At 39.7% G+C, this 13501-nt stretch overlaps 1 protein-coding gene across 1 annotated transcript in view; it reads right to left on the bottom strand.

Annotated features, from left to right (window-relative positions):
• Positions 1-13501, bottom strand: part of LOC106519129 (alpha-1,6-mannosylglycoprotein 6-beta-N-acetylglucosaminyltransferase A) — a gene marked incomplete at its 3' end in the record, with an annotated part of 61472 nt that overhangs the window by 17660 nt on the left and 30311 nt on the right. The window contains 5 exon segments of the mRNA XM_014010671.1: positions 1305-1438; positions 2743-2877; positions 2982-3151; positions 5077-5238; positions 10072-10143. Coding sequence (XP_013866125.1) covers positions 1305-1438; positions 2743-2877; positions 2982-3151; positions 5077-5238; positions 10072-10143 — 673 coding nt within the window.

Below are 13501 nucleotides of genomic sequence, written 5' to 3'. Positions count from 1 at the left end.
TGAGAAATACCTTGGTAAAAGTTTCCTCATAACCTTGTGTATGAGAGATGTGGGAAAAGCTTGATTCACCTTAAGCTCACTCTTACACAATAATTATTACATGTTTAAAATCTGCACAAGAATCAGCAACAGAAATATATGATCACGGTCTAGTTTATTTCCCAGAGCAGACGTATCTTAAACACCTTTGTGACAAAATTGTTTCAAGGCTGATGAAGTGTTTTAGGAATCAGGCTGGACAGGACTTGAATTCCAAACCTTCAGAAAAACCTAACAACTTTTCTATTGAGCTCAAACTTTGGTGTAGAAATGAACATTAATGGACACAGAAACCAAAACTGACCAGCGAAAAGAAACCATACGTCTCAATCCAAACGCTGGCATTGATTCATGAGGTCAGTTTAGCCCCGTCTCGTCTTACTRAACACTGACCCTGATCCCTCCACCAATAATTGATGGAGCAACACCTAATRGAAACAAATGGACCAATCCAAACCAAGAATAAATCATTTTACTGACACTTGATTTGTTCATTACTTCATCTGAAATTCTGACTGCAGATCTAGATAAGKTTATTAGAACATTTAAAGTTAGTAAAGCCACCGATTAAAAACAAAAACCTGACTGTTTAATAGCAACATTACCTCAGTTCTCATATTTTTGAGCTAAAGTGGTGATTAGGTCACATGCTCATTTTTAGCTGTACAGTGAGATCCTGTGCAGCGTAAAGCAGAAGAGGGGAGAAAACATCTCTTTTTTATGCCTGGGATTGATGCCACCCTGTGGTTTGAACACTCAGCCAAACCGCCACACACTTGTTCCACCTGCGATATCATCTAACCCGATGACTCCCGGCTAGATTTTGGGCAAAAGCCCCAGTGTTTTATGAGAAAGGCGTACCCTCTTCGGCCGACAAAGGGCTCATTCAGGCACCGTGGCATTCTGCACAGCTCCGGGCCTCACCTCACAAACAGCAGCAGCGGAGGTAACATTTCACTTTCTCTTAGCTGCGGGGAAAAGGTCATAAATCCCAGGGGGGCTCGCTTGCTTTACTCCTCACGCCATGCTCTGTTACTCATCTGCCTCAGGAACTGTGGCCGATTTCAGCCCTTGGTTCATGATCACCGCAGAGAGGARTGCCGAATGTTCGACCACTCACTAATCTGCCTGATGATGTCCCATTAGAGCTGGTTGTTTTGCAGAACAGAAACTTCACGTTCACAAGCCAGAAAAAKAAGCCAAAACACTTCAGCTGCATTTCATTAGTGCTTCTGCTCGTTCRCGTTTTTGTTGAYTGGACTTACGGAACATGGTGTTGAACTGCTGTGGGTTGAGGTTCCACTTCCCCCACGGAGTCTTGTGGCCCTTGGACTGGGCGTAGTGGGCGTGGTTGAACTCTGGTTCCGTTCCAAAGGAATCCAGCACCCGTAGCATACACCTGTGGGAAAAACATTTGAATGGGTTTATTAGAGATGCACAGATCACTGCTTTCTTGGCAGATTCAGATTCCTGATGTGTTTTTGGTCAGGCTCTAACATGCCAATTCTGATTTTGACCCATTTTGTTTTGGATTTCTGTTCAGCTCTGAGTGATATGCAGATTTTCAGGCTAATCGATTTTCATCATGCACCACTGTACTATTATATTCACTCATTCATTCCTTACTGCATCTTTAAGCTTAATTAAGTTGGCATAAAGTAGTGGTTCTTAAATATTTTCTTTCATGCCCACCCCTGTGTTGAGAACATGATAATCTGTAATTATTTATCTGTACAAARCACTGTATGACTTTCTGGGACCAATATTCTGCACCTGATATGGTAGGTATTATRCTCTTATACCTTTTAAAATTGTTTATTTTGCTGCACTCATTTCAAATTTAAGTTTGATTAAAATTTTATTTTTATAAATTAAGGAAAACCCTTTTTTTTTACTTCAGGATATGTGAGCTATATTAATTTCTATGGGGCTCCAACTTCAAGGGCAAATAATTCTTTCTTTAAAAAAATACAATTTTTTTAAGATCTCAAATAAGACATTTTCCTAAAATAAATAAATAAATAAATAAATTGAGAAAGGGCAGCAGTAACTACGTTGTTTGATTCCTAAGAGCCTAAATATGCAGAAGTAGCTTGTTTTGTTTAGCTAAAGGCAAAGGGATTATGGGATTTTGAGGCCACAAAGTCAAACATATAAATCCCAAAGGTAACAGACAACAGATCCCTTCAGTTAAATGTACGGTGACATGATTGTGTAACAGCAGGAAAAAAATATTCCACGACGCCTGAGGAGAAACTTATTTCCTCGGGGCACAAAGCTGGCAGATGCAGCTTAAGGTGTTTTTATCTCAGACAAACAAAAGCTGGTGACAAGCTGCAGGAAACAAGCCATTAATGGCCGCAGACTTCTTGTTCCACCTCTGTTCCTGTCAGGATGAGCTGATGGGAGGTTTTTTTTTTTTTAAACATAACCCAGACGGACTAATATGCAGCCCTGACAGAGCGTTTGGAGTGAGAACAGAACCGGTCAGTGACGTGAACAGCAGACAATCCACGGGATGTTGAGTTTTATATGAACGGAAAATGGAGTCTTTGTTCTAACGACTGCCAGACAAACGTCATCCCAACGGCATGCGCTCATGAAGAGAAGCTGCTAAACTGAAGCTGGCAAGACAGATCACATCATTTAAMAGAATAAATAACTGAATTGACTGTTTGGTGAAAATTCAACAAACCAACTTACTGGTAGTGGACCCAGGAAGGCCCCAGAGTCTTCTTAAACTGGGTGAGGCCCACRATGTCAATGTAGATGAGCTCCACAATCTTATCGCCCTGGGTGGGGCAGCTGGATTTGTTCCCCATCACCTTGCGCATGATCCTGTGGAGCGAAGGTTTGCAGGTAAACATTAACTTCTGATTAACAAATGCAGCAAACTTTCACAAAGATCAGTCAGCTCTACGAGATGTAAAAACTAAACCGACTCTTTGAGCTCAGCCAGCGAAGCAGAGATGCGAACATCATGGCCCAGGAGGTACAGGGTGGTGATGAGGTCGCTCCACTGGACCAACTCCCCCAACGGGCCGCCGCTGAAGGCATTCTCTGCGATCTTGAAGCCCGACTCCTTGGTGAGAAGGCCCAAGTGGACCAGGATCTGATGGAAGAGGGAAAAGCAGAGAACACTGAGAATTAATGTTCAACATAAAGTTAGAAGACATGCTAATTATTTTTAGCTTAGCTATGTCGCAACATTCAGTTAGCATCCAAGCTAATCGTGCTAGCTTTAACAAATAGTTTTCAACATGAAGTTAGCATCATTGCATTAATGTTGGTCTGCAGTCTGTGATTAATAGGCCTTTTCAACATGTCATTGTGTAACATTTATTCATATGACAAAGTATTAGGACCACACTACAAAATTTTTATTCATTTTTATTACGAGATTAAAATTTTAATATTATGACTTTAATCTTGTAATAAAAAAAATCTTGCTGTGTGGCCCTAATTGTCGTATGTTGAGTATGGGAAATTATAATTGAAGGTTTATTTGTGTAAAAATAAGCCTTTAACTTTCAATATTACCATAAAACATAAGTATTAGGGGTTTGTTTTGTTTTTAAATTGCATTTTATTCATAATTGAATCAAATTGTGAGACAGGAAAAAACTTCCACCCAACAGACTGACGTCAAGAGTTGATTCAAAATTCAAACTGAATGTGAATTATAATTAGAGGTAGACTTTGATTGGTTAGCACATTTGGTTTACCAATTTTCTCTGTGCACCATTGATTAAGCCTGAATATATTAAAGTAGACAACATATGCTAAATAATTACACCAGTTTTTGTTTTGTAATATTTAATAGACTAGAGCATAAACACAATATAAGGCAGGTAACTGTTGTTACACTTAACTAYACTTTGTTAAAGCTCTTCCAGCAATCGTCGTCCATTTCATGACCGGGGTACTTATTTCAGCACGACACCAACAAACTGAAGAGGAAGTTGACCAAATTATTATGCTACCATTTAAAAAAATACATTATATATACATACTGTAAACTGCCTACTTTCACACCTCACCTATTCAACTGAATAGACATAAAATATAACCTTTTAGAACTTCATGCTTTAAACAGTATCTATAGTGAGCTTTCAATAAGTGGTAGTACAAGTAAGARTAGGTACCAATATCCATCAATAAAYTACCAAACTACAAAATATYGCTACTTTTTGTCCYAAAATCTAGTAGACTGTAACTGAAATCGCTTTTCGGTCAACCTTAGTTTAAAAAATGAGCAATACTAAAACATCTCTGGGTTTAATCTAAACTTTATCTTCTGGCATGATTATGTACAATCCAGAGAAGAARAGAGGTTTTCTACATTTAAGATTGAGGGTTAGGTGTTTTCAGTTTTTCCTATACAGGTTGTGGTAAACCACCCACACAGTGTAAAAAAACAAAACCCATGGAGGTAAGAGGTGCTGAAAGGAAAYGCAGAGTTCTACAGCCCAACCAGGAAGTAAAACCCAGCTTTGTGCAAAATGTTTGAAGCGACCAGTGTTTGTTTTCATGGYTGAGAGCCGGGCTCTGCGCCAGAGCTTACTCATCAAGGATTAATATATGCGGATTAATATCCAAGAGAGATTAGCAGCTCAAAGAAAGAGCTCGCATTAAATAAGGAACAGGAGAAATAAAACCTTTGTTTCATTAAAACACCAAAAAAAAAAAAAAAAACTAGCAAAAGCTAGAAACTGTAAATAGGAAACTAAAAACAGGACAGAAGATGCAGGGACATTTGAGGTTTCTTCTTTGTATAAAGAGGACAGCTTTTATCATTGATTTATGATGTGAATTTTACACAAGGCCACTGGAAAAACTGGAGTACATAATTCAGAGCTGGGGGCAGTCACCAGCTCGGGACACAATGAAACATCCACGTCGGGTCTTTCCTATCTGGGCTTCTTTTTCCGGCAGAAGTAGGACATGTGTGAAGAAGTGTGTGAGGACTGACCCGACAGCACGGGGTGTTTGATTAACCGCTACGATCAAAGCAAACCTTAATCTAACACAGCTCACCTTCTTCCTCCGCCGCTTGGTCAGGTTCTGCTTGGCAGCCAGGGAGCGGATGGCGCTGACCCACGGCTCGGCCATGCGTTTGATCCTCAGCATCATCCAGCGAAACTCCTCCCGCTGTGACATCGAGCGGTAAAGCCCCTCGAAGCTGGTCCGGATCTCAGCCTGCACACACACAGTTCACACAACTTCTGTCAAATAAAACAAACTTGACATCTGACATTTCTTAGTGATTGGTTTGACTCAGTGGTGACCACAATTCCCCTAAAGCAGTAAAGCACTAATAGGGGAACTAATTTCCTGATTAGTGCTTTAGGACTTTTTATATTTTAAAATTTATTAGTGGATTAGCACTTGCTAAATTTATAGGCTAAATTTAGAAGCACTAACTGAGGTCTATAAATGTTATTGATCAACATTAATGTTAACAGCTGAGGGTGAAAACTGTCACACATTTTGCTCATATGTGTCACTTATCCACTATGATAATATATTGACAATAAATGAACCCAAACACAGCTGTGGAATGTCAATGATAAGTCTTCAGAGAGCAACAAACAACATGTGACTCATGTTGTTTGTTGAAGAATGTTCATGGGTTGACTGGGTTATTTTAGTGCTTTAGAATTAGGGGACCTAAATATTTGAGTTAGTGTTTTAGGGCTACTGGAACTAATTTTGAGATTAGTGCTGCCCACCATTGGTTTTACTGATCCAACAATAACATCCATACTAAAGAGGCAATGTTTTTATTTGTAGCATCAACCAGTTAAAAAATGTTTCACTTGTGGAACTAAGTCAAGCTAAAATGTTTTTTCTAGTGCTAAAGCTTTAGGATTTTCTGTTTTAGTGGTAGAAGTTATGGAAACTTTGATTATTTTGGTTAAACTTATTATTTCTGTTTCAGATTTWGACAAAAAACAGTTGAATGTAACCAATTGGGGTCTTGTTCAGGACCAAACACATGGAATGTCCCATCTTAAAACAGACCTGGGCTATAAATGGATCAAGTAATTAAAAAAAAACCCAGCACATCAATGCAGTGGTGTTTTATCATTCCTACATGTTTCAGATGTTTCTCTGCTTTAACATGCTTGTCAGGTTTCAACAGAGCTACAAGCAGGGAAGCAACTAAAACATGTAGGATGGCAGCTCTTGAGGACCGAGACTGGACGCCCCTGCTTGAATGTGTTGAACTTGTCGATTGCTGTTCCTATTTGTGCAACACAGAGCTAAAAAAAATAAAATAAAAAATAAACTTGACTGTCACTTTGACGTATTGGAAATATTTACAGTTAATAAAAGGTACTGATGCCTATCAATACTGACAGAAACAACAAATACAGCATTYGGAGATAAAAGACTGGCATGCAGGAAACACATTAGTGATTTGGTTGTTAAAGAATGATACAAAAACATCAATTAGATGCTTTAAAGGGAAGTTGTAAATAAATTAAGAAGACAAAAACAAGAAAATCAACAAGGATGTATTGGAGCTGACAGGATATCTAACTGTTGGTGCAAACTACAAATTGGATTAATCTGCTCCTGTGTGGACAAACCTTAACTGAACCTCACATTTGAAATGTGGAAATAMAACCTCAGTTTGCTGCCACTCAGAGGCACAGGATGGATTTCAGATACGGTGAAACCCAATGACTGTAAAGTAAAAAATAAATAAATAAAAATGCCTGAAAGGATAAGGAGCTGTGAATCAGATGGAGCCAACGAGAGGAAGATGGAGAGAGGAAAGCAGAAACCACAGAGCCATTACCAGTTGCTAAGGTGGCTGAAACAAGGCTGCTGCGAAGCATTAACATCCCTCACCGCGACAGGAAATCAACTTTCACAGACGGAGCCAATTAAAATCTGGACCCCAAATTAAAAACCTCTGAAGCCCGCCTCTCTGCTGCAGAGAGCTGTGTGTTGTTGATCCATCCGGAGGACGAGATGAAGAGTGCTTAATATTGATTCATTCACATCAGAGGGAAGAGGGAGGAAGAAGAGAAAGGAGGGGAGGAGTGTGGAGCAYCGATACTGGAGATCTTAAAGATGAGTCTGTTTGCTCTCAGGCTGTTTTAAAATACAACAGGATGTACAGTAAATGCTGCCCAGAATCAGAGAGAAAATGGAAATCTACACTAAAGAAAGGGATTGTTATTTAGCCTCAYTAGCCTTACCATTCAGAACTTCTGTGCGATTATGTTCATGTTGCAGGTACCTGGCACCTGGCCAGCCAGGTCTGACTGGTCCAAGGTTTTATTTGGTGCATAGAAATACCAAAATGATCATATATTTGTTTTTTTAACATAATTGATCATATATTGTGTAGACCTTAAAACTATTGTATAAATACAGTAAATGTCATTTATCTGGTAACACTGACCAGCACCAAAAACAGACTTCAGTCAGTCAACAACGTTCAATATTCTCTAATATTCAGTAACATCAATAGGTATTAACAGGGGTTTTACATATACATCAGACATCTATGTCTTCTGTAAATGTTGTTCCAAAAGGTAAATTAAAAGAACGATGAGAATAAAGGTGAAATACTTGGAAAGAATTCGAAGAAAAATCATAATCCGTGACATAAGCAATGTCAGCTGAACAAATACAAAATAAAAAAAACACCTTCGAATTCAGTAAAAATAAATAAATAAATAAATAAATAAAAATGCTGTCTTAACTGAAGAGACACATGGAACCTACCAGGTGTCGTGTCAAAATAAAACCAGAGGTCAACTGAGTTTGTACTTTTGTTTAAAGTAATACAAGAAAAAAAATTCTYCAGAATTACTTTCCAAAGAGCTCGTCCAGCTTGTAGAATGACTGGTTTTTATTAAAACAAGGCTGGAATGTCTACTTCTCTGATCAGGGAAGTACAGAGAACTCTATCTTCAACATGTACTGGGTCTTCCCTGGGGTCTCCTTCCAGTTGGACATGRCCAGCACAYKGTCCTAGGGAGGCGTCCAGGKGTCCTCCTTACCAGATGAACCACCTCAGCTGGTTCCTCTGGGTGTGGAGCMGCARCTCTACTCTGAGTTTCTCCTGGAGAACTGAACTCCTCTCTGTGTCTCTAAAGGCCTTTTCTTAAAATGGTTCAACAAAATGGTAAACYGATAGCTTTGTGTTGCAGATCAGTTCCCTCTTTATGASAGACCAGCACAGAGTCCACAATCCTGCAGGAGCTGCATAAATAAATCCGTCTGTCTAATGCTGCGTTCACACCAAACACGATTTCAGCTTCAGGTTTACATGCAAAGTCTATGGTGGACGTGCGTCAAGCAGTGTCGGGAAGTGCTGCAGAACGTCTGATTTGAGCGATTCACACGTCAAGCACGTCGAAAGCTGGAGTTGGAAAATCTGAACTTTTGTAGCTCGATGCAGAGGGTCAACCAATCAGAGAGACTCCACTGTGTGACGTAATGACACATTTTCTGACCGGATGGTTTTCTGAATGATGTCCACTAAACTGAGACAGATGGACAGGAGCTCTCTAGCTAAATCAAGTGCCTGTAGTCGGTGTCCTGGCAGGAGATATCCGCACCAATGCGGGTCAGCAGCTCGTCAAACTGGACTCGGGACAAAAAATAGTTCTGAAAGTGAGTCAGATCAGCTCGCAGCTCCGGGAACTCAGAACGTCTCTGAATTATCTAGTTCAAGTTCCAGTTTATTTATATAGCGCCAAGTCACAACATACGTTGTCTCAGGGCACTGTACATAAAAAGAACAATCTATAGAAGAAACCAGCAGGCTGCATTGAATCACTTCATCACAGTCTCCCATCCTGAGCAAACTGTGTACACTGTAGAGGAAAAACTCCCTGCTAATCAGGAAGAAACCTCCAGCAGAACCAGGCTCAGGCTTATCTGGTGAATTAAATATGAATTAATTATCTGGTGAGCGCRACGTTCTTTTGCTCTCAGTAAATAAAGCAAAGCCACTTCCTTTATTTCATCCACCATTAAACAGAGACCGGCAGAGGAGGATCTACAAGTGCTCAGTGCACAAGCGTCCAACTTGAAGCGTTGGACGCAATTTTGATGCTGAAATCGCGTTCGGTGTGAACGCAGCATAACGCTCCAGTCTTCTCTTACTGTGAACAAAACGCAGAGATCCTTAAAGTTCTCCACTGGAGGCAAAAGCCATCCCAAACCCAGAGGACAGTGAACCCTTTTCTGAAAACACACACAGAGAGGACTCTAAACAGGTGTGAGTGAGTATGGACRGTAGGGTTGGGCATAATCCTATCGTGTGCAATTAATCGTCAGAAAAACAATTATCGATTATTTTTTGGCACTTCACGATTAATACAATTAATGCCACCAGGCAGACAGAGTGGAGATTTCCCCAGTCAGTCCGCTCGATGCTCCTCTTCGCTTCAAATATGACAAACATTAAAAAAACTTCTGTAATTTATTTATCTATCAACACAATTTAAAATTTGATGTATAGCCCGAAGTCTGTAATTTTGACATAATTTGGAACAGATTTTTATGAAGAGCAAATCTTTCCCACTAAATTGGTCATGTGACTAGGACATAATGGACTCCAGGGGATTCATCGTCAAATTAATCGTTATCGGCTAAATATCACAATTAATCGTGATGAATTTTTTTGCCAATATTGCCCAACCCTAATGGACGGTTGGTTGTCTGTCTCTGTGTCCGTGTTGGACTGAAGACCTGGCCAAGGTGTCCCCTACCTCTMTGAGAATTTGTCCATCTGTTGGACCTGCTGCCTGTTATTAAACAGAATGACATTCAAAAGCAAACAATCTAAACTGAGGGAACGGACTCTGACATCTGTTTTTATTCCCATCACTGATAAGGGTTGGTACAGAAACACAAAACTTTACGCAAATATTACATTCAATCTCCTGAAAACACAACAGTGACACGCGAAATGCAACGTAACACTTACTATTGTAAATATTCAACCTGTTTTTATAAAAACATCTCAGTTGTCTGAAAGGCGTGCTTTCAGTTTCTCACCTGTCCACTCAGGTCTTTTTCATCGTTCAGGAGTTTCATCCTCCAGGGCAGGCGAGGACACCAGTTCTCCACCTGTGGAAGAGGCAGATGGGCACTTTCCATCAGTTTACCAAAGTGCTGACTGAAACTTTAATAAGCTAATGAGGTTGGCTGCCGAACGTGTCTCAGTTAATCTTTTCACAACATCTGGCTCACAGAAAGCATCTCCTTATGTCTTTTTGCTTTTTCAGCCATCCTATCAAAATGACTTCATCACATTCCAGTCCCTGCTGCTACTGTTGTTTGCCGACTGAACAAAAAACTCTTTTGTCTTTATAAACAGAGATTTTTTTGAACTGCAGTAAAATTCTGCTGTAAACAGATTTTCAGCTGGAGGACAGATTTCAGTGCAAATCTAACGTGGACTAAATTTTGTTATCTTTCTAACTTCTGCCTCATTGTTCCTCTTTAATCGACCACGAGTGTGTTTTAGATCTGCCTGTTAGCTAAATATGTTATGAACCACTGGAAAAATGTCAAACAAAAGATAGTAATCATTGGATATTATTGGTTGCTTAACTTTCAGAGAAAACCTAATTCAATGTTAGAAAACACAAGAACGGCTGTAACTCAGTCTTTAATTAAACTCTAATTTTACAGATACTGACTAAAGCTTTGGTGCAATAGTAGCAGAGGCTCAATGAGAGGCACATTTCTATCACAAAACATTAGTTTTAAGGTTTGACTAAAACAGATGCAACTTTGTTATTTTTTAATGCAAGACCATCTCAGTTTATAACTCTGGCATTAGAAGGAGCTGTGACTGTCCATCAGACTGGAGAAGCTTWAATTCATTAATGGCTCCCTGGACCTGTTCGAGAGAACCTGGGGTCCTCCACTGAGTCTTATACTGTAAACTCTGATTGTAAAAACAGAGCTCCCTCCACCCATTTTTATTATTATTTAATTATATTTTTTTGTTTTGTTTTGTTGTTTGCTCGTTTTTTAAAGAAAAAGGTTCTTATTGCATTTCTATGGTCAATTATTTACCTCAGATACTTGTTATTCCACATTGTCTAGATATGAATGTGCATTGGCAATCTCTGTCCTTTGGTTGGGGGGGTTATGGGAGGAATAAAAGAAGGGAAAGAGGTTAAAAGGGAGAAAAAAAATCAAGGAAGCTGTGTGTTTACTGTACTGTTGTATTATCACCTGTGAATTCTCTTTCAATAAAAGGTTCCTTTAAAAAAAYGTTAGCATTAAAGGCAGCAGGTAATGTTTTCTTTAAAGGGATCCATGATTAGTTGTAACATTAGACTTTATTTAATAAACATATATTTTAACTGTAAAATAAAGATTAAAAATACTGTAGTCTGTTTAGCTTTATCATTTTTAAACTAGAAGTTTAAAAATAAATTACATGGACGGAGCCATTTTATTTACACACAAAGTATTCTGGGTAAATGATGACGTGGATAGGTCCTCGGTGCGAGGCTGCTAGTGAGCTATATCCACCCTGAAGGTTAATCTTGGACAATATCTGATGATCGACTCTTTTAAATGAAACCAGAGAGCGTTGACAGAGAGGAGAAGGTAGAAATGACTCAGCCTGTAACTGAAAATATRGATGGAGGACAACAGAGCTGCTTCATGGAAGAAGAACCTCAGCTTAGCCTGTTAGCTTTGACATTAGCCCCGATGCTATCACCATATATATTAGCTCAGCGCTACACATTCTCCTCTCGTCACTGAGATCCTCCATCCACATGATAGAGAGGGGAACACAAAAATGACTCAGCCTGTAACTGAATATATAGATGGAGGACCTCAGTTTAGCTTGTTTGATGAGCTAGCGCTGAGCTAATACATATAAGGCAATATAGCATCTGCGCTAACGCTAAAGCTAACAGGCTAAGCTGAGGTTCTTCTTCCATGAAGCAGCTCTGTTGTCCTCCATCTATATTTTCAGTTACAGGCTGAGTCATTTCTACCTTCTCCTCTCTGTCAACGCTCTCTGGTTTCATTTAAAAGAGTCGATCATCAGATATTGTCCAAGATTAACCTTCAGGGTGGATATAGCTCGCTCACACCGAGGACCTATCCACATCAACTTTTACCCAGAATGCTTTGTGTGTAAATAAAATGACTCAGTCATTGTTAAAATATATTTTTACAAATGATAAAAACTAAACAGCCTACAGTATTTTTACAGTCTTTATTTTACAGCTAAAATAAATGTTTATTAAATAAAGTCTAATGTTACAGATAATCATGGATCCCTTTAAGAAAAAAGCCTAACATATTAGGTGACTGTGTTCCCTGAGGTACACTGTSGGGGGGCTCTKTGAGGATGGGACTGGGGCTCTGTTGCTATTGGTCACTCTGTCCCTATAGAAACAGTGTGAGGTTTGGTTCATGTTTATGGACAGAACTTGGTGGTGCAGCCAGGGGTAGAGGGGGTCCAGTTCACTGGACTCAGGATTCTGTCTCTATTTGCAAACGATGTGGTTCTGTGCTGTGCTCTTAAGAACCCTGAAACAAAGGAGTGTTTAAACMYCGACCTTYRTCACATCCAGCCACTCTCTGTAACRTTGCRTTCGAGTGTCCCTGTGTGTTAAAGATAGAGGGAATCGATCGCAGCCTTTTCTGGATGGAAAATACATGCATGTCGCCATGGCAACAGCGGGATCACCCGACTCGGAGTGAAGGCAGAGAGGATATTGTTYATCAGGATCGACAACAGGGAAAGCAGATACAGCCGTTGGAGCTTTTCTCCCCCTTTTATCACAGAAAAAAATGTATTTTCTTTTTGTTCCCTGTGTCAGAGCTTTCAGCGTGGTCCGTCTCACGTCTATTTTAAATCCACAGCAGGTTTGGGCTTTSTGCAACACTTTCAGCTCATATTCARTATTCATAACTCGCCCTTTCAACAGTCTTACTTTTCTTTAAAAGATTTTACCATCTGCTATTATTCACCGTTAGCTAGAGGGGAAAACCTTTCTTCAGCAGGAACATCAGGACTATTGAAAACACCATGAACAGAACCCAGTTCATGATCCAGGAGTCCTTTCCATCCGAATGTTTTCTTCTCCTGAGAAAGTGAGCAGTGAAATATTTCTACTCTTATAACCACAGGTGATCAGTTCAGTTGAGTTATCAGGGTTTTTTTTGGCAGTTACTCTCAACTTTAACAGCTTTTGCAGCAGACTTAAACAAACCTGTTGAGACATTTATTTTCAGTACTAAGACAAGTGGCACACGTCTCTCGCCACCGAGGGATCTGAACAGTGAATGATTGTTAATGTTTTTGGTGCAACATATTCGAGTGGGTGGGAGTTTCACTGTAGAACAGAGGTAGTTTTGTTTTTCTTCTCCGATGCAGAGTGAAGGATCTTTGCGAGTGAAGGGAGTAGCTTTATCCACCGCCAGGTACGATGGTGGAGTCGGGGGG

This window comes from Austrofundulus limnaeus, unplaced genomic scaffold, assembly GCF_001266775.1.
Source record: "Austrofundulus limnaeus strain Quisiro unplaced genomic scaffold, Austrofundulus_limnaeus-1.0 Scaffold72, whole genome shotgun sequence".
Lineage (NCBI taxonomy): Eukaryota > Metazoa > Chordata > Actinopteri > Cyprinodontiformes > Rivulidae > Austrofundulus > Austrofundulus limnaeus.
The sequence above is the reverse complement of the archived record's forward strand: the minus strand, read 5'-3'. Positions and strand labels throughout refer to the sequence as shown.